Below are 20,847 nucleotides of genomic sequence, written 5' to 3'. Positions count from 1 at the left end.
TGCAAGTGGAGGAGTGGGGAATCCAACCCAGTTCTCTCATATAAGAGAGCTCTGGCTGACCCAAGGCCATTCCAGCAGGTGCAAGTGGAGGGGTGGGGAATCCAACCCAGTTCTCTCATATAAGAGAGCTCTGGCTGACCCAAGGCCATTCCAGCAGCTGCAAGTGGAGGGGTGGGGAATCCAACCCAGTTCTCTCATATAAGAGAGCTCTGGCTGACCCAAGGCCATTCCAGCAGGTGCAAGTGGAGGAGTGGGGAATCCAACCCGGTTCTCCCAGATAAGAGAGCTCTAGCTGACCCAAGGCCATTCCAGCAGGTGCAAGTGGAGGAGTGGGGAATCCAACCTGGTTCTCCCAGATAAGAGAGCTATGGCTGACCCAAGGCCATTCCAGCAGCTGCAAGTGGAGGAGTGGGGAATCCAACCCAGTTCTCTCATATAAGAGAGCTCTGGCTGACCCAAGGCCATTCCAGCAGGTGCAAGTGGAGGAGTGGGGAATCCAACCCGGTTCTCCCAGATAAGAGAGCTCTAGCTGACCCAAGGCCATTCCAGCAGGTGCAAGTGGAGGAGTGGGGAATCCAACCCGGTTCTCCCAGATAAGAGAGCTACGGCTGACCCAAGGCCATTCCAGGAGCTGCAAGTGGAGGAGTGGGGAATCCAACCCGGTTCTCCCAGATAAGAGAGCTCTGGCTGACCCAAAGCCTTTCCAGCAGGTGCAAGTGCAGGAGTGGGGAATCCAACCTGGTTCTCCCAGATAAGGGAGCTCTGGCTAACCCAAGGCCATTCCAGCAGGCGCAAGTGGAGGAGTGGGGAATCAAACGCTGTTCTCCCAGATAAGAGAGGTTTGGCTGACCCAAGGCCATTCCAGCAGATGCAAGTGCAGGAGTGGGGAATCCAACCCGGTTCTCCCAGATAAGAGAGCTATGGCTGACCCAAGGACATTCCAGCAGCTGCAAGTGGAGGAGTGGGGAATCAAACCTGGCTCTCCCAAATAAGAGTCCGCACACTTAACCATAACACCAAACTGGCTCTCTCCCTCCCCTCTAAGCCCCTAAATGTAGGGCTGGCCCTAGACTGTGTGGCACGCTAGGCAAGGTTAACTTCTGGTGCCCCCAATTTGGCGCCCCCAGAAGACTGGCACTCCAGGCAGTCACCTAGTTTCCCTATTGGCAAGGCTGGCCGGGCTTGGATGCTCAATTTAAGAAGTTTTTTCTTTCCAATGCCGATTTCACAGGAGATGCGGATATCGCTCGTCCTTGAATTCAGCTGGGGAATGAGTTTACAAAACCGGCCCATATCGATTGCTGGTGCAGCTTTGTACGGCATAATCCCTCAGCAGTACTGGACTAAAACTGCACTATAATAGCTACAAAGGAGGTTTATATAACTTCTTCGAGAGCAGTTCTGTTTCTGCGCCTCCCGGGGACAATTTTGGTCCCTGCGATTGCGCGACTCTGCATGAAAGACTCTTTACCATTGAAATATGCGTTTAAGAATCCTTACATTGGCATTTATACAGATATTTGCATTGATTTTATTATAATATTCCGTGCAGGGGTGGTTTTGTGTTGCAGCTACATATTGTGCCCCCCTGGGTTGTGTATAGTTGTTGGTGCAAAGACAGTTGGAAGCTGCAGAAAATGATAAGAGGTTTACAAGGTTGTGCACGGGATAGAGAAGGCAGAGAAAGAAGTCCTTTTCTCCCTTTCTCACGAGACGAGAGCTCAAAGAAATTGCTGAGCAGTCAGGTTAGAACGGAGAAAAGGAAGTCCTTCTTCACCCAAAGGGTGATTAATGTGTAGAATTCACTGCCACAGGAGGTGGCGGCGGCTACAAGCATAGCCAGCTTCAAGAGGGGATTGGATAAAAATATGGAGCAGAGGTCCATCAGTGGCTCTTAGCCACAGGGTATAGATGGAATACTCTCTCCGGGGCAGTGATGGTCTGTATTCTTGATGCTTTGTGGGGGGGCAACAGTGGGAGGGCCTCCAGTGCCCTGGCCCCACTGGCATAAGAACATAAGAGAAGCCATGTTAGATCAGGCCAATGGCCCATCCAGTCCAACACTCTGTGTCACACAGTGGCAATTTTTTTGTGTGGCTAATAGCCACTGATGGACCTCTGCTCCATATTTTTATCTAAACCCCTCTTGAAGGTGGCTATGCTTGTGGCCGCCACCACGTCCTGTGGCAGTGAATTCCACATGTTAATCACCCTTTGGGTGAAGAAGTACTTCCTTTTATCCGTTTTAACCTGTCTGCTCAGCAATTTCATCGAATGCCCACGAGTTCTCGTATTGTGAGAAAGGGAGAAAAGGACTTCTTTCTCTACTTTCTCCATCCCATGCATTATCTTGTAAACCTCTCTCCTGTCACCCCGCAGTCGACGTTTCTCCAAGCTAAAGAGTCCCAAGCGTTTCAACCTTTCTTCATAGGGAAAGTGTTCCAGCCCTTTAATCATTCTAGTTGCCCTTTTCTGGACTTTCTCCAATGCTATAATATCCTTTTTGAGGTGCAGCGACCAGAATTGCACACAGTATTCCAAATGAGACCGCACCATCGATTTATACAGGGGCATTATGATACTGGCTGATTTGTTTTCAATTCCCTTCCTAATAATTCCCAGCATGGCGTTGGACTTTTTTATTGCAAACGCACACCTCCTGATGGCACCTGGGGCTTTGGCCCCTGTGTGACACAGAGCGTTGGACTGGATAGGCTACTGGCCTGATCCAACATGGCTTCTCTTATGTAAATAAAGGGTTTTCAAGGCTTTTTGACTGTCTGTCTACTGATCGGTAAAAGGAGTGCCCAGCTTTCTGGGGGGGGGGAGTGTAGATGACTGGGGAAGGCAATGGCAAACTGCCCTGTAAAAAGTCTGCCGTGAAAACGTGAAAGCAACGTCACCCCAGAGTCGGAAACGACTGGTGCTTGCACAGGGGACCTTTCCTTTCCTACTGCTCTAGCGACCCCATGGCACAGAGCGGTAAAGCAGCTGTACTGCAGTACTGTGGTCTGAACTCTCTGCTCACGACCTGAGTTCGATTCCGGCAGAAGCTGGATTCAGGTAGCTGGCCTGAGGTTGACTCAGCCTTCCATCCTTCTGAGGTGGGTAAAATGAATACCCAGCCTGCTGGGCGGAAAGCGTAGATGACTGGGGAAGGCAAGGGCAAACCACCCCGTAAAAAGTCTGCTGTGAAAACGCTGTGAAAGCAACATCACCCCAGAGTTGGAAACGACTGGTGCTCACATAGGGGACCTTTCCTTTCCTACTGCTCTAGCAGCCCCGTGGCACAGAGCGGTAAAGCAGCTGTACTGCAGTACTGTGGTCTGAACTCTCTGCTCATGACCTGAGTTCGATCCCAGCGGAAACTGGTTCAGGTAGCTGGCCCGAGGTTGACTCAGCCTTCCATCCTTCTGAGGTCGGGAAAAGGAGTCCCCAGCTTGCTGGTGGGAAAGCGTAGATGACTGGGGAAGGCAATGGCAAACCACCCCGTAAAAAGTCTGCTGTGAAAATGTTGTGAAAGCAACGTCACCCCAGAGTCGGAAACGACTGGTGTTCGCACAGGGGACCTTTCCTTTCCTACTTCTCTAGCAGCCCCGTGGCACAGAGCGGTAAAGCTGAAGGACTGCAGTCGGAGCCCTCTGCTCACGACCTGAGTTCGATCCCAGCGGAAGCTGGTTCAGGTAGCCGGCCCGAGGTTGACTTAGCCTTCCATCCTTCCAAGGTTGGTAAAATGAGGACCCAGCTTGCTGGGGGGGAAGCGTAGATGACTGGGGAAGGCAACGGCAAACGACCCCATAAAAGTCTGCTGTGAAAATGTTGTGAAAGCAACGTCACCCCAGAGTCGGAATCGACTGGTGCTCGCATGGGAGACCTTTCCTTTCCTACTGCTCTACTGGAAAGAGGCCAGCAGCGGAAGCAGCGAGACCACTAGAGGACAGCCCTTCAAGTCCTTGAGGATGGTGCTCATTTCACCTCTCAGCTGCCTCCTCTCCAGGCTAAACAGGCCCAGCTCCTTCAGCCTTTGCTACGCTGAGTGCGAAAGCCGCCTTGCACAGAATCTGACCCTTGATCCATCCAGCTCAGCATCATGACCTCTGACTGGCTTCAGTCCTTCTGGGTCTTGAGAAGAACTCGGGCTTTCTTTCTGCCCATCAGCAGAAATTCGCAGGTTTGGGACCTCTGGCACACAGAACCCACAAGCGGCCTTTGAGTGGCGGCAAAGAACGTTCTTAAACACATGCGGGATCACCAGGCGCAGATTAGAGAAGGCCACGCTGCAGCCACTGAGTGGGTCTCCTTGCTCGGTAAATGTCACGGAGCAAAGGGACTCGAGCTTGCGCCCGCATGATCAAAGCCAAACGCTTTTTGCTCTGCAGAACACAAAACCGACCCCGTGCCATCTACAGCCTCCGAGTTTAGAAGAAGATGAAGACTGCAGATTTATACCCTGCCCTTCCCCCTGAATCAGAGACTCAGAGCAGCTTACAATCTCCTATATCTTCTCCTCCCACAACAGACACCCTGTGAGGTGGGTGGGGCTGAGAGGGCTCTAGAAGAAGAAGACGACCGCAGATTTATACCCTGCCCTTCCCCCTGAATCAGAGACTCAGAGCAGCTTACAATCTCCTATATCTTCTCCTCCCACAACAGACACCCTGTGAGGTGGGTGGGGCTGAGAGGGCTCTCACAGCAGCTGCCCTTTCAAGGACAGAGTCTCAGAGCAGCCTACGATCCCCTTTATCTTCCTCCCCCACAACAGACACTCTGTGAGGAAGGTGGGGCTGAGAGAGTTCTCACAGCAGCTGCCCTTTCAAGGACAACTCCTGTGAGAGCTATGGCTGACCCAAAGCCATTCCAGCAGCTGCAAGTGGAGGAGTGGGGGATCAAACCAAGTTCTCCCAGATAAGAGTATGCACCCTTAACCACCACACCACTCTTGATGCCACTTTGTTGCTTTTTCATAATATTTCCCTGACAACAATGCACTAAAGAGACAATGCTCTCTCTCTCTCGGCTTGGCTTCGCGAACGAAGATTTAAGAAGGGTGCAATAGTCCACGTCTGCTGCAGGCTCGCTGGTGGCTGACAAGACCAATGCACTCAATGCAGAATAGACATTTGTAAAATTACGCACAGGGCACAGAGAGTGGGCAGAGAACTTTTTCTCCCTCTCCCAAAACACTAGAACTCAAGAGCATCCAACGAAGCTGAGGGGCAGCGGATTCAGAGCAGACAAAAAGGAAATATTTTTCTAGACACTGAGTGATTAAAATATGGAACTGGTTGCCAAAGGATGCAGAGATGGCCCCAGAATCCTGGAGTTGGAAGGGACCTCCAGGGTCATCTAGTCCAACCCCCTGCACAATGCAGGAAACTCACAAACCCCTCCCCCTAAATTCACAGGATCCTCATTGCTGTCAGATGGCCATCTAGGCTCTGTATAAAAACCTCCAAGGAAGGAGAGCCCACCACCTCCCGAGGAGGAAGCCTGTTCCACTGAGGAACAGCTCTTCTTCTTCTTCTTCTTCTTCTTCTTCTTCTTCTTCTTCTTCTTCTTCTTCTTCTTCTTCTTCCTCTTCATAGAATCCTAGAGTTGGAAGGGACCTCCAGGGTCATCTAGTCCAACCCCCTGCACAAGGCAGGAAACTCACAAATATCTCCCCCTAAATTCACAGGATCTTCACTGCTGTCAAATGGCCATCCAGCCTCTGTCTAGCCCAGGAAGGAGAGCCCACCACCTCCCGAGGAAGCCTGTTCCACTGAGGAACCGCTGTAACTGTCAGAAAGTTCTTCTTAATGTTGAGTTGGAAACTCCTTTGATTTAATTTTAACCCGTTGGTTCTGGTCCTACCTTCCGGGGCCACAGAAAACAACTCCACACCATCCTCTCTATGACAGCCCTTCAAGTACTTGAAGATGGTGATCATATCTTAGATCTCCGCTGCCTCCTCTGCAGGCTTAGTCAAGCTTTAAAAGGGGATTAGATAGGTTAATGGAGGAGAGGTCTATCAGTGGCTACCAGCCATGGTAACTAAAGGAAACCTCCACGTTTAGAAAGACATTCAGCCTCTGAATCCCTGTGCTAGGAAGCAACATCAGGCTCTAAGCTTTGCTGTTGACCATCCTACGTGTGTGACAGGATGGACCACTGGTCTGATCCAGCAGCTCTTTTCTTATGCCCTGGACTACTGCCTTGCAGTTCTTAAAGCTGGATTCTTGCACCCAACACTGGCAGCACCTCAGACTCAAAGTCAACCTGCTGGAAGGCCCCTATATGCCAGGGGTGTCAAACCAGGGGTGCCCAAGGGCCAAATCAGACGCCAGAGTGCTCCTACCAGGCCCACGAGCAACTCACTGTCATCTGCTTCCTTCTCTCTCTCTTGCTTCCTTCCGCATCACAGCTTGCTTTGCCAGGCTTGCTCAATGGTACAGAAGCTACAGAGCAAAGCCTCTATTTCCTCCATTGGCTGACCGGCACATGAAGCAACTTATGTACAAAAGTTCGCAGTGCCCAGCCGCTTCACGTTCTCCCCTGGGACTTAGGCTCAAAGCGCTGACCAGGATCAACACCCGAACAGCATTCACGAGATTGCTTTAGCACAGACCATGTCGCCGGATTTTGAGGGGAAAAATCCAGAGCAAGACGTGTCAGTTAGCAGGAACTGTTAAATAAAATACTGCAAAAGTGCCAATCTTTTAAGCGTATTTTAAGTCTCATTTTAAATCTTCAATTGTGTTTGTCTGTGTCGTTTATAAAGTTTATAACTCTGCTACCTGGCATTGCATTTTATGACACACACGGCCCGGCCCGACTAGGTGAAGATCTGGCCCTCCTAACAAATGATTTTGACACCCCTGCTATAGGAACTGGTCACAGGGACTCACCTTGGGCTGGCAAGAATCATGCTGCAGTTTGTGTCCTGGCCTTCACCAGACCAAAGGAAACGCAACCTTTAGCCAAAAAGCGTTACTTACGCAACACTGGTTTCAGCGCGCGAACAATGCCGCTGGCAGGCGAACAAAGAGCATGCCCTGAACTCTGCCCTGCTTGAGGCAGCCTCCACTTGCTACCAGCTGCTGAGGGAAAGGGCAGTGCCAGCCCACGCTTCCCTTTCGTGCCACTCCTGCTCTTCTGCAAGGCAAAAATAATCCAGGGCGGCCAAAGACCACGTCAATCCCTGTCTCAGCTCCAAGGCTGGATTGTCTAGCTGCAGGGCAGGAAAATTCTGTATCACGAGCTGGAAGGGACCTCTAGGGTCATCTAGTCCAACCCCCTGCACAATGCAGGAAACTCACAAACCCCTCCCCCTAAATTCACAGGATCTTCATCGCTGTCAGATGGCCATCCAGCCTCTGTTTAAAAACCTCCAAGGAAGGAGAGCCCACCACCTCCCAAGGAGGAAGCCTGCTAGAATCATAGAAGAGTTGGAAAGGACCTCCAGGGTCATCTAGTCCAACCCCCTGCACAAGGCAGAAAACTCACAAACACCTCCCCCTAAATTCACAGGATCTTCACTGCTGTCAGATGGCCATCTAGTCTCTGTTCAAAAACCTCCAAGGAAGGAGAGCCCACCACCTCCAAAGGAGGAAGCCTGTTCCACTGAGGAACCGCTCTAACAGTCAGGAAGTTCTTCCTAATAGAATCATAGAGTTGGAAGGAACCTCCAGGGCCATCTAGTCCAACCCCCTGCACAATGCAGGAAACTCCCAAACCCCTCCCCCTAAATTCACAGGATCTTCATTGCTGTCAGATGGCCATCTAGTATCTCTTTAAAAACCTCCAAGGAAGGAGAGCCCACCACCTCCCAAGAAGGAAGCCTGTTCCACTGAGGAACCGCTATAACTATAGAAACATAGAGTTGGAAGGGACCTTTAGGGTCATCTAGTCCAACCCCCTGCACAATGCAGGAAACTCACAAACCCCTCCCCCTCAATTCAGAGGATCTTCATTGATGTCAGATGGCCACCTAGCCTGGCCTAAGTCATCTAGATGACCATCAATTTGTCCAGGTCAGTATTGTCAAGGGGCCCTGCAATAAGTATTGTTAGTTCCTAGAATCTAGAGTTGGAAGGAACCTCCAGGGCCATCTAGTCCAACCCCCTGCACAATGCAGGAAACTCACAAATACCTCCCCCTAAATTCACAGGATCTTCATTGCTGTCAGATGGCCATCTAGCCTCTGTTTAAAAACCTCCAAAGAAGGAGAGCCCACCACCTCCCGAGGAGGAAGCCTGTTCCACTGAGGAACCGCTCTAACCATAGAATCATAAGTTGGAAGGGACCTCCAGGGTCATCTAGTCCAACCCTCTGCACAATGCAGGAAACTCACAAACCCTTCCCCCTAAATTCACAGGATCCTCATTGCTGTCAGATGGCCATCTAGCCTCTGTTTCAAAACCTCCAAGGAAGGAGAGCCCACCACCTCCCAAGGAAACCTATTCCACTGAGGAAACACTCTAACGGTCAGGAAGTTCTTCCTAATGCTGAGCTGGAAGCTCTTTTGCTTTAATTTATACCCATTAGTTCTGGTCCTGCCTTCTGGGGCCACAGAAAACAATTCCACCCCATCCTCTCTAGGATAGCCCTCCAAGAACTTGAAGATGGTGATCCTATCACCTCTCAGCCGCCTCCTCTCCAGGCTAAACATGCCCAGCTCCTTCAGCCTTTCCTCATAGGACTTGGTCTCCAGACCCCTCACCATCTTCGTCGCCCTCCTCTGAAACATGAGAAATGCCAAGCATGGGCACTGCAGCGGCTGGCAGCAGCGAAACAAGAGGCACCAGGTGATGCCCACAGGGGAAGCAGGACCGACTGCAAGGGACAAGATCCCCACAGGTCCCCCTGGTTGATTTTCCACAATGCGCAGCCTGGTTGCAACGCATTCCCACATGCTTCCCCGAAACTGCTGATCTAAGAGCACAGATGCAATGAGGCTAGGGAAGGGGCCGTGGCTCAGTGGAAGAGCTTCTGCTTGGCAGGCAAAAGGGTCCAGGTTCAATCCCCAGCATCACCAGTAAAAAGGACCAGGTAGGTGATGGGAAAGACCTCAGCCTGAGACCCTGGAGACTAATTTTATTTTATTTATTTATTATTTTATTACTTTACATTTATATCCCACCCTCTCCGCAAGCGGACTCAGGGCGGCTCCATGGAGAAGGGCTGCGGCTCAGTGGCAGAGCCTCAGCTTGGCATGCAGAAGGCCCCAGGTTCAATCCCCGGCATCTCCAGTTAGAAAGACCAGGAAGGAGGTGATGGGAAAGACCTCAGCCTGAGACCCTGGAGACTAAATGGAGAAGGGCTGTGGCTCAGTGGTAGAGCATCTGCTTGGCATGCAGAAGGTCCCAGGTTCAATCCCCAGCATCTCCAGTTAAAAGGACCAGGCAGGAGGTGATGGGAAAGAGCCGCTGCCAGTCTGAGCAGACAATACTAACCTTTCAGGGGTCTGGCTCAGTATAAGGCAGCTTGGTTTTGTGTTCAGTTCTTAAGAACATAAGAGAAGCTATGTTGGATCAGGCCAATGGCCCATCCAGTCCAGCACTCTGTGTCACAGAAGAACATAAGAGAAGCCATGTTGGATCAGGCCAGTGGCCCATCCAGTCCAACACTCTGTGTCACAGAAGAACATAAGAGAAGCCATGTTGGATCAGGCCAGTGGCCCATCCAGTCCAACACTCTGTGTCACAGAAGAACATAAGAGAAGCCATGTTGGATCAGGCCAGTGGCCCATCCAGTCCAACACTCTGTGTCACAGAAGAACATAAGAGAAGCCATGTTGGATCAGGCCAGTGGCCCATCCAGTCCAACACTCTGTGTCACAGAAGAACATAAGAGAAGCCATGTTGCATCAGGCCAGTGGCCCATCCAGTCCAACACTCTGCATCACAGAAGAACATAAGAGAAGCCATGTTGGATCAGGCCAGTGGCCCATCCAGTCCAACACTCTGTGTCACATAAGAACATAAGAGAAGCCATGTTGCATCAGGCCAGTGGCCCATTATGTTCTTATGTGACACAGAGTGTTGGAGTGGATGGGCCACTGACCTGATCCAACATGGCTTCTCTTATATTCTTATGTGACATAGAGTGTTGGACTGGATGGGCCACTGGCCTGATCCAACAGGGCTTCTCTTATGTTCTTATGTGTCACAGAGTGTTGGACTGGATGGGCCACTGGCCTGATCCAACAGGGCTTCTCTTATGTTCTTATGTGACACAGAGTGCTGGACTGTATGGGCCAGTGGCCTGATCCAACAGGGCTTCTCTCATGTTCTTATGTGACACAGAGTGTTGGACTGGATGGGCCACTGGCCTGATCCAACAGGGCTTCTCTTATGTTCTTCTGTGACACAGAATGTTGGACTGGAGGGGCCATTGGCCTGATCCAACAGGGCTTCTCTTATGTTCTTATGTGACACAGAGTGTTGGACTGGATGGGCCATTGGCCTAATCCAACATGGCTTCTCTCATGTTCTTATGTTCATCAAGGTCAGTATTGTCTACTCAGACTAGTTGCAGCTCTCCAAAGTCTTAGGTGGAGGTTTTTCACATCACCTGTCGCCTGATTCTAAGGTAACCAATCGTCAACTAAGGGCAAGGGATCCCCTGGTTTGGAGGCTCTCCCCCCACTTCAGGGTTTTCAGAAAGCAGGGGGAGGGAATGTCTGCTGAGCACTCTATTATACCCTGTGGAGAACGGTTCCCATAGCGTATAATGGAGAATCGATCTGTGAGTATCTGGGGCTACGGAGGGGCATGTTTTTTGAGGTAGAGGCACCAAATTTTCAGCATAGCATCTGGTGCCTCTCCTCAAAGGGGGAAAAAAACCAAGCTGCAAAAGACTTGATGAGGGGTCCAATTCTATAAGTCCCCAAAGAATATGGAGCAGAGGTCAATCAGTGGCTATTAGCCACAGTGTGTACATATATATATATGTGTGTGTGTGTGTGTGTATATATGTATATATGTATGTATAAAAAAATTTTGGCCACTGTGTGACACAGAGTGTTGGACTAGATGGACCACTGGCCTGATCCAACATGGCTTCTCTTATGTTCTTAGGAGACACAGAGTGTTGGACTGGAGGAGCCACTGGCCTGATCCAACATGGCTTCTCTTATGTTCTTAGGAGACACAGAGTGTTGGACTGGATGGGCCATTGACCTGATCCAACAGGGCTTCTCTTCTGTTCTTATGTGACACAGAGTGTTGGACTGGATGGGCCACTGGCCTGACCCAACAGGGCTTCTCTTCTGTTCTTCTGTGACACAGAGTGTTGGACTGGATGGGCCACTGGCCTGATCCAACAGGGCTTCTCTTATGTTCTTATGTGACACAGAGTATTGGACTGGAGGGGCCACTGGCCTGATCTAACAGGGCTTCTCTTATGTTCTTAAGGTGCCCCTATCTTACATTATTTCCAGTGGAGGGAAGGCGTTTATAAGGAGTGCGGTCCCTTTAAATTTGATAGCCAGAGCTCCTTTCAGAGTTCAATCACGGCTGTCACACCCTTGCTTCTGGCTCCACCCCCAAAGTCTTCTGGCTCCTCCCCCAAAGTCCCCAGATATTTCCTGAGTCGGACTTAGTAACGCTACCTGATTTGTACTGGAGTTGCCAGGGACTGAACCTATGACCTTCTGCACACCAAGCAGATGTCGTATCACTGAGCCAAGGCCCCTCCCTAACTAACTGCAAAGTTTGAGTCCAGTGGCTCCTTTAAGACCAACGAAGTTTAATTCTGGGTAGGCACACTACTAAAGTGTGTGTACAAAAGCTTCTGCCGGGGTGGCCAAACTGTGGCTCAGGAGCCACGTGCGGCTCTTTCACTCATATTGTGTGGGTCTCAAAGCCCCCACCACCCTGTTGGCCGACTTGGAGAAGGCATCGCTCTCTTTAAATCACTTCTCCGAGCCAAGCCAGTCAGCAGCTTGGAGAATGCGTTTTAAGTTAAAATTGCTTTCTTTCCACCTCTCCCTCCCCCATCTATTTGCCTACCTTCCTTGCAGCTCTCAAACATCTGACATTCGTGTCTTGCGGCTCTCAAACTCCTGATGTGTATTCTGTGTGGCTCTTTGATTAAGCAAGTTTGGCCACCCCTGGCTTATATGAAGAATGAAACATTCTTGGGTCTTACAGGTGCCCCTCGACTCAACCTTTGTTCTGCTGCTTCACACCAACGTGGCAACCCACCTGAGTCAATCTTCATGGACTGCAGAAACACACACACACATACAAATACACACAGAGAGAGAACAACTCTGGGTTCCTACTGGGAGATGAGGGTTCCCCACCTTGTTAGCAAAGAATGCAGAGAGGAGAGAGAGAGAGAGAGAAGAAGAAAAAGATGATGAAGAAGAAGATAATGAAGAAGATGATGACGATGATATTGGATTTATATCCCGCCCTCCACTCCGAATCTCAGAGTCTCAGAGCGGCTCACAATCTCCTTTACCTTCCTCCCCCACAACAGACACCCTGTGAGGTGGGTGGGGCTGGAGAGGGCTCTCACAGCAGCTGCCCTTTCAAGGACAACCTCTGCCAGAGCTATGGCTGACCCAAGGCCATTCCAGCAGGTGAAAGTGGAGGAGTCGGGAATCAAGCCCGGTTCTCCCAGATAGGACTCTGCACACTTAACCGCTACACCAAACTGGCAAGAGAGAGAGAGACATAGAGACAGAGAGACAGAGAAAGAGAGAGACAGACAGAGACAGACAGAGACAGAGAGGAGCAGGCAGAGGATTAACTCAGAGATTAACTATTCCAAGAAGCCCTGGCAATTTTCGCTGGCAGAACATGCACGCCTCGTGCCATAGCTGCAGCACGTCCATCAGCCACGCGGGGGATAAAGAACGGTGCCGCAGCAGCCCCCGCCTGCCGCTGTGAGGAGGCTCTTGGTAGCTGCAACAGAACTGCCTGCCAGCAGGAAGCTGGAACAGAGCAGGGAAATGCAAACACCTTCTCCTTGCCTCCTCCCAGCCAGTATCCTTCCCCTGGGGCCGATTATTTGGGTCATCAGAATCCTCTTGGGAGCAGGCAGCCGCCCATGGGGAACTGCAGCTCAGTCAGCGTTCGCAACCGAAGATATTCTGAGACTGAAAAGCCCAAATCCATCAGGATGACAACTTTGATTGGCAAATTCCTGGAGATTTGGGGACGGAGTTTAGGGAGGGTTGGGGGGGGGGGTCGAGAAGGGGAGGGACTTCAGGAGGGTGTAATTCCACGCAGCCCACCCTTCAAAGAAGACAGTTTCTCCAGGGGCACGGATCCCTGTAGCCTGAAATCCCCAGGTCCTGCCTGGAGGTTGGCAACCCCACCGCTAGCTGCAGACTGAGGGGGCAGAGCGCTGGAAAACAACACTTAAAACCAAGCAAAGTGTGTTAAATAAAAACCAAGAGAAAACCAGAGAGATGACAGGGGGGGAAAATACATTCCCTGATTCTGCCTCATTTTGGGCAGCGGCTCACAGGAGCGAAGCTCTGAAACCTCTAAATTTTGTTGTGCTCTTTTGTTTCTTAATCCCCTTCCCGCAAAAATACTTGCTTCTGGGCTCCATGGCTTAAACCCCCCCCCCCCCGTGAGAATTTTGCTGGACTCTAAAATTTGACATACTTTCTAATATGTCCCCCCACAACAATGGGGAAATAACCCAAACATAAAGCAAGGCAGATGGAAATCTTCCTCCTGCCACTGTGGCCACAGAAGAGAAAGCAATTTTAAAAGTATGATGGGAGAAAGGTTTTATGATGACAATTCTAATTCGAGAATATTTTTAAGGGAGATGCTGAGCTGATAGAATTTAGTCCACCTTCCGGTGATGTCAAGGGTGTGCGGCACACACAAATGCAAAAGAAAGCCAGTTTAGTGTAGTGGTGAAGTGTGTGGACTCTTATCTGGGAGAACCGGGTTTGATTCCCCACTCCTCCACTTGCACCTGCTGGAATGGCCTTGGGTCAGCCATAGCTCTCTTACCTGGGAGAACCGGGTTTGATTCCCGTCTCCTCCACTTGCAACTGCTGGAATGGCCTTGGGTCAGCCATAGCTCTTATCTGGGAGAACCAGGTTTGATTCCCCTCTCCTCCACTTGCAGGTGCTGGAATGGCCTTGGGTCAGCCATAGCTCCTATCTGGGAGAACCGTATGGGATTCCCCACTCCTCCACTTGCAGCTGCTGGAATGGCCTTGGGTCAGCCATAGCTCTCTTACCTGGGAGAACCGGGTTTGATTCCCCTCTCCTCCACTTGCAACTGCTGGAATGGCCTTGGGTCAGCCATAGCTCTTATCTGGGAGAACCAGGTTTGATTCCCCTCTCCTCCACTTGCAGGTGCTGGAATGGCCTTGGGTCAGCCATAGCTCTCTTATCTGGGAGAACCGGGTTGGATTCCTCATTCCTCCACTTACAGCTGCTGGAATGGCCTTGAGTCAGCCAGAGCTCTCTTATCTGGGAGAAACGGGTTGGATTCCCCACTCCTCCACTTGCAGCTGCTGGAATGGCCTTGGGTCAGCCAGAGCTCTCTTATCTGGGAGAACTGGGTTGGATTCCCCCACTCCTCCACTTGCACCTGCTGGAATGGCCTTGGGTCAGCCATAGCTCTCTTATCTGGGAGAACCGGGTTGGATTCCCCACTCCTCCACTTGCAGCTGCTGGAATGGCCTTGGGTCAGCCAGAGCTCTCTTATCTGGGAGAACCGGCTTGGACTCCCCAGTCCTCTGCTTGCAGCTGCTGGAATGGCCTTGGGTTAGTCATTGCTCTCACAGAGCTGTCCTTGAAAGGGCAGCTTCTAGAAGAACTCTCTCAGCTCCACCCACCTCACATGGTTTCTGTTTTGGGGGAGGAAGGTAAAGGAGATTGTGAGCCGCTCAGGGTGGTGGGCGGAATATAAATCCAATGTCTTCTGATGCTGAGCTCCAGCACCTCTTCTTCTACATAATGACCCCCAGCCTGACTGACCCCCCCCCCAACACCCCCAAAGCACGCCAAGAAGGATGAGACTTAAGGGATGGGCTTCATTCTTAGTATCTCCCACTCTTTGGGGGAAGCTGTAAAACGGGCTGCAGTCTGGAACACCCCAAACTGGACTCTGCTGCCCCACAACACTGGATCCCTAGGGGTGGGGAGGGGGCAAGGTCAACCACCAAACTCAGAGGCATTCTCATGTACAAGGGAACGCCCCCTGCACAGCATTCCTTTGCCGGATGCATAAGAGGCCGATCATCGGCGGCTCTCACGCCACCCCCTTCTGCATTCTATGGGGCTGGCAAGCCTCTTGGCTCAGAGGAAGCGCCACCTGGATTGCCCCTGTCCGTCAACAAGTCCTGCCTGTCATAGCTTCCCCCTTGAAGAAAGGCTGGCCCACCACCAAGTATTTCCATCCAGGAACAGCCGGGCGAGTGCTTACTGAGAAATGCATAAGATATGCACCTCTTTTTTTGCACTGAACTTTTGCGTCCTGACTCCCTTTCTCTGCATCCTCCCCGCCCCAGTCTTCAGATGGGGCAAAAAGGGCTGAGGGATCCCCATCCCAACTTGTCTCTGCCAAAGGCAGTTTGAACATATGAACATATGAAGCTGCCTTCTACTGAATCAGACCCTCTTTGGTCCATCCAAGTCAGTCTTGTCTACTCAGACTGGCGGCGGCTCTCCAGGGTCTCAAGCTGAGGTTCTTCACGCCTACTTGCCTGCACCCTTCTTAGTTGGAGATGCTGGGGATTGAACCTGGGAACTTCTGCTTGCCAAGCAAGTGCTCTACCACTGAGCCACCATCCGCTTCTGCTCTCCTAGCTCATGCCCCCCCCCCCAAAAAAAATCTTGCTGGTCTTGATTCTAGCTTTTCTCCTGCAGACCTTTCACAGCTATATGTTGATGGTGATGCTATTGGATTTATATCCCACCCTCCACGCCGAATCTCAGAGTCTCAGAGCAGCTCGCAATCTCCTTTATCTTCCTCCCCCACAACAGACACCCTGTGAGGTGGGTGGGGCTGAGAGAGCTCTGACAGCAGCTGCCCTTTCAAGGACATCTCTGCCAGAGCTATAGCTGACCCAAGGCCATTCCAGCAGCTGCAAGTGGAGGGGAGGGGAATCCAACCCGGTTCTCCCAGATAACAGAGCTATGGCTGACCCAAGGCCATCCCAGCAGCTGCAAGTGGAGGAGGGGGGAATCCAACCCATTCTCCCAGATAAGAGAGCTATGGCTGACCCAAGGCCATTCCAGCAGCTGCAAGTGGAGGAGGGGGAAATCCAACCCATTCTCCCAGATAAGAGAGCTCTGGCTGACCCAAGGCCATCCCAGCAGCTGCAAGTGGAGGAGTGGGGAATCCAACCCATTCTCCCAGATAAGAGAGCTATGGCTGACCCAAGGCCATTCCAGCAGCTGCAAGTGGAGGAGGGGGAAATCCAACCCATTCTCCCAGATAAGAGAGCTCTGGCTGACCCAAGGCCATCCCAGCAGCTGCAAGTGGAGGAGTGGGGAATCCAACCCGGTTCTCCCAGATAACAGAGCTATGGCTGACCCAAGGCCATCCCAGCAGCTGCAAGTGGAGGAGGGGGGAATCCAACCCATTCTCCCAGATAAGAGAGCTATGGCTGACCCAAGGCCATTCCAGCAGCTGCAAGTGGAGGAGGGGGAAATCCAACCCATTCTCCCAGATAAGAGAGCTCTGGCTGACCCAAGGCCATTCCAGCAGCTGCAAGTGGAGGGGAGGGGAATCCAACCCGGTTCTCCCAGATAACAGAGCTATGGCTGACCCAAGGCCATCCCAGCAGCTGCAAGTGGAGGAGGGAGGAATCCAACCCATTCTCCCAGATAAGAGAGCTATGGCTGACCCAAGGTCATTCCAGCAGCTGCAAATGGAGGAGTGGGGAATCCAACCCGGTTCTCCCAGATAAGAGAGCTCTGGCTGACCCAAGTCCATGCTAGCAGGTGCAAGTGGAGGAGTGGGGAATCCAACCCGGTTCTCTCAGATAAGAGTCTGTACACTTAAGCACTACACCAAACTGGCTCTCCTGTAAGTCATAAGGAGATATCAAAGTTGGTTCCGAGCTAGGCTTGCCATTCCCCGGGCCTGTGAAACCAGAGAGCTCACGGGTATGAGTAAGGTATATAACTTAGAACATTTAACTAATACATAGATTGAAAACAAAGTTTTAATCCACAGTATTTTTCATATATTAATTTAGAATTATTTTACAGTCCACTTTACAATATACAATGTTTTCTCTTCATTTGCAGGACGTCCTGAAGTCCAACGCAGTTGCGACTGCAGTTCCCAAACTGGTGTGCCTGCTGCTGGACTGCTGCTTCCGTCAGCTTTCGGAGTGAATCCTTCCTCAGGCAGCTCACCAAGGGATTCAAAATTTCAACTTGGAGCTGCGCAGTCTTGAAACCGGCCCTTTCAAGAGAAGCCAAGGACACACAGAAGTGTGAGCCGAGCTTGATCCTTTGGTGACAGACAGAGCAGCACCAAATTGAAATTGGATCCCTTGGTGAGCTGCCTGAGGAAGGATTCACTCCGAAAGCGGACGGAAGCAGCAGTCCAGCAGCAGCCACACCAGTTTGAGAACTGCAATCACACCTGCGTTGGACTTCAGGATGAACTGCAAATGAAGAAGAAGAAGATACTGGATTTATATCCCGCCCTCCACTCCGAAGAGTCTCAGAGCGGCTCACAATCTCCTTTCCCATCCCCCCCCCCCCCACAACAGGAACCCTGTGAGGTAGATGAAGATATTGGATTTATATCCCGCCCTCCACTCCGAAGAGTCTCAGAGCGGCTCACAATCTCCTTCACCTTCCTCCCCCACAACAGACACCCTGTGAGGTAGATGAAGATATTGGATTTATATCCCGCCCTCCACTCGGAAGAGTCTCAGAGCGGCTCACAACCTCCTTCACCTTCCTCCCCCACAACAGGCACCCTGTGAGGTAGATGAAGATATTGGATTTATATCCTGCCCTCCACTCCAAAGAGTCTCAGAGCAGCTCACAATCTCCTTTCCCTTCCTCCCCCACAACAGACACCCTGTGAGGTAGATGAAGATAGATTTATATCCCGCCCTCCACTCCAAAGAGTCTCAGAGCGGCTCACGATCTCCTTTACCTTCCTCCTCCACAACAGACACCCTGTGAGGTGGGTGGGGCTGAGAGGGCTCTCACAAAAGCTGCCCTTTCAAGGACAACCTCTGCCAGAGCTATGGCTGACCCAAGGCCATTCCAGCAGGTGCAAGTGGAGGAGTGGGGAATCAAACCAGGTTCTCCCAGATAAGAGAGCTATGGCTGACCCAAGGCCATTCCAGCAGGTGCAAGTGGAGGACTGGGGAATCCAACCCAATTCTCCCAGATAAGAGAGCTCTGGCTGACCCAAGGCCATTCCAGCAGCTGCAAGTGGAGGACTGGGGAATCTAACCCGGTTCTCCCAGATAAGAGAGCTCTGGCTGACTCAAGGCCAGGACCCCTAGCCAAATTGGCCTGGAGAAAAACTGCTGACTGACCCCAAAGTGAAGTCAGCATTTCCAACCCGTTGTTTCTGGTTCAACCTTCCGGGGCCACAGAAAACAATTCCACACCATAAGAACATAAGAGAAGCCATGTTGGAACAGGCCAGTGGCCCCTCCAGTCCAACACTCTGTGTCACACAGTTGCCAAAAAACCAGGTGCCATCAGGAGGTCCATCAGTGGGGCCAGGACACTAGAAGCCCTCCCACTGTACCCACCCAAGCACCAAGAATACAGAGCATCACTGCCCCAAACATAAGAACATAAAGAAGTCCTGCTGGATCAGGCCAATGGCCCCTCCAGTCCGACGCTCTGTGTCACATAGTGGCCAAAAAAACCAGGTGCCATCAGGAGGTCCACTAGTGGGGCCAGGACACAAGAAGTCCTCACACTGTTGCCCTTCCCAAGCACCAAGAATACAGAGCATCACTGCCCCAGACATAAGAACATAAGAGAAGTCCTGTTGGATCAGGCCAAAGGTCCATCCAGTCCGACGCTCTGTGTCACACAGTGGCCAAAATACCAGGTGCCACCAGGAGGTCCACCAGTGGGGCCAGGACACAAGAAGTCCTCACACTGTTGCCCCTCCCAAGCACCAAGAATACAGAGCATCACTTGCCCCAGACAGAGAGTTCCAACAATATGCTGTGGCTAATAGCCACTGATGGACCTCTGCTCCGTATTTTTATCCAATCCCCTTTTGAAGGTGGCTATGTCTGTAGCTGCAACCACCTCCAGTGGCAGTGAATTCCACCTGTTAATCACCATCCTCTATATGACAGCCCTTCAGGTACTTGAAGATGGTGATCATATCAGTCGCCTCCTCTCCAGGCTAAACATGCCTTCTAAATGTCCCCTTCTCAAAAATGGCTACATTTATTTATTTTGAACCCCCACCTTTCTCTCCAGTGGGAACCCAAAGTGCTCTCCTCCTCTGTTTTATCCTCAGAACAATCCTACAAGGTAGGCTAGGCTGAGTGGGTGCGGCTGGCCCCAGCAAGCTTCCATGGCACGAGCGGAGGTTTCGCACCAGGGTTTCCCTGGTCCCCGTACAACACTTTTTCCCACTACACCACGCTGGCTCTCCTCTGCGCAATTCAAAGAGGCTGGGATGGAGGAGAGAGAAATGGCAGCAGAGGGGCAAAAAGGGACAAACACCTCCAAAGGTTTGTATGGTCTGGGGGGGTGGGGGTGAGGGTGTTTTGGTAACCGATTCTCTATTGCAGGCCAGCCAAGGAGGAGGCAAACACCTGGACAACATCCTTCCCCATTGCACCGCGGAGCAACCGACCGCAAGAGGGGAGCGCTTACCTTCGGATGCTGGCGTGATTTCGATCACTCGAAGGTTCGGGTTCGGCAAGGGCGTGGCAGAGACATCACTCCCCAGATGCTGCACGAAAGGCAGGAGGAACGTGATTTCGTACTTGTGCAGGATCTTCAGGAAGCCAACCTGAAAGGAGAAGGAAGGCCAGGCCCAGTGTCAGACCAGCACCATTGCGAACACACCAGGATCCAGAAGCGCGCGAAACGAAGCGGGCAAGACAGAACCCAAAGGCAGCTACTGGTGCTGCAGATTACGAAGGGCATTCGCCACCTGAGAATGAAAAGGGAAAGGCACTCACGTGCCTGCCTCGAGACTGTTGCCCTATAAAAATATTGCAAGAGTGCTAATCTTTTAAATATATTTTATAGGTTTTTTTAAAGAAAAATTAATTGTGTTTGTGTCCTTTATAAACTTATGTACAAAAGCTCGCAGTGCCCAGCCGCTTCATGCTTTCCCCTGGGTCTTAGGCTCAAAGCACTGACCATGATCAACACCTGAACAGCATACACAGGATTGCTTTAGCACAGACAATGTCTCCGGATTTTGATGAAAAAATTCAGAGCAAGACGTGTCAGTTAGCAGAAACTGCTAAATAGAATACTGCAAGAGTGCCAATCTTTTAGGCATATTTTAAGTCTCATTTTAAAACTTCAGTTGTGTTTGTGTCCTTTATAAAGTTTATATCTCCGCTACCTGGCATTGCATTTTATGACACATACGGCCCAGCCCAACAAGGTCTCATCTACGTCAGATCCAGCCCTCAGAACAAATTAGTTTGACACCCCTGGCTTAGAGGGAACACTGTGATATTGATGATATTGGATTTATATCCCACCCTATACCCTGAATCTCGGAGAGGTCACAATCTCCTTTACCTTCCTGCCCTGCAACAGACATTCTGTGAGGTGGGTGGGTCTGAAAGAGCTCTGACAGAAGTTGCCTTTTCGAGGAAAGCCCTGCGAGAGCTATGGTGACCCAAGGCTGTTCCAGCAGCTGCAAGTGGAGGAGCGAGAAATCAAACCTGGTTCTCCCAGA

The 20,847-nt window shown here is 51.2% G+C and overlaps 1 protein-coding gene across 1 annotated transcript in view; it reads right to left on the bottom strand.

Moving 5' to 3' along the window:
* ADISSP (adipose secreted signaling protein) overlaps positions 1-20,847 on the bottom strand; it is a 71,535-nt gene that overhangs the window by 15,034 nt on the left and 35,654 nt on the right. The window contains exon 3 of the mRNA XM_060246101.1: positions 19,800-19,938. Coding sequence (XP_060102084.1) covers positions 19,800-19,938 — 139 coding nt within the window. The remainder of the gene's footprint in view (positions 1-19,799; positions 19,939-20,847) is intronic.

The sequence above is a fragment of the Heteronotia binoei genome, chromosome 9 (assembly GCF_032191835.1).
Source record: "Heteronotia binoei isolate CCM8104 ecotype False Entrance Well chromosome 9, APGP_CSIRO_Hbin_v1, whole genome shotgun sequence".
Lineage (NCBI taxonomy): Eukaryota > Metazoa > Chordata > Lepidosauria > Squamata > Gekkonidae > Heteronotia > Heteronotia binoei.
Note: the sequence above shows the minus strand (reverse complement) of the source record. Positions and strands in the feature narration are given on the sequence as shown.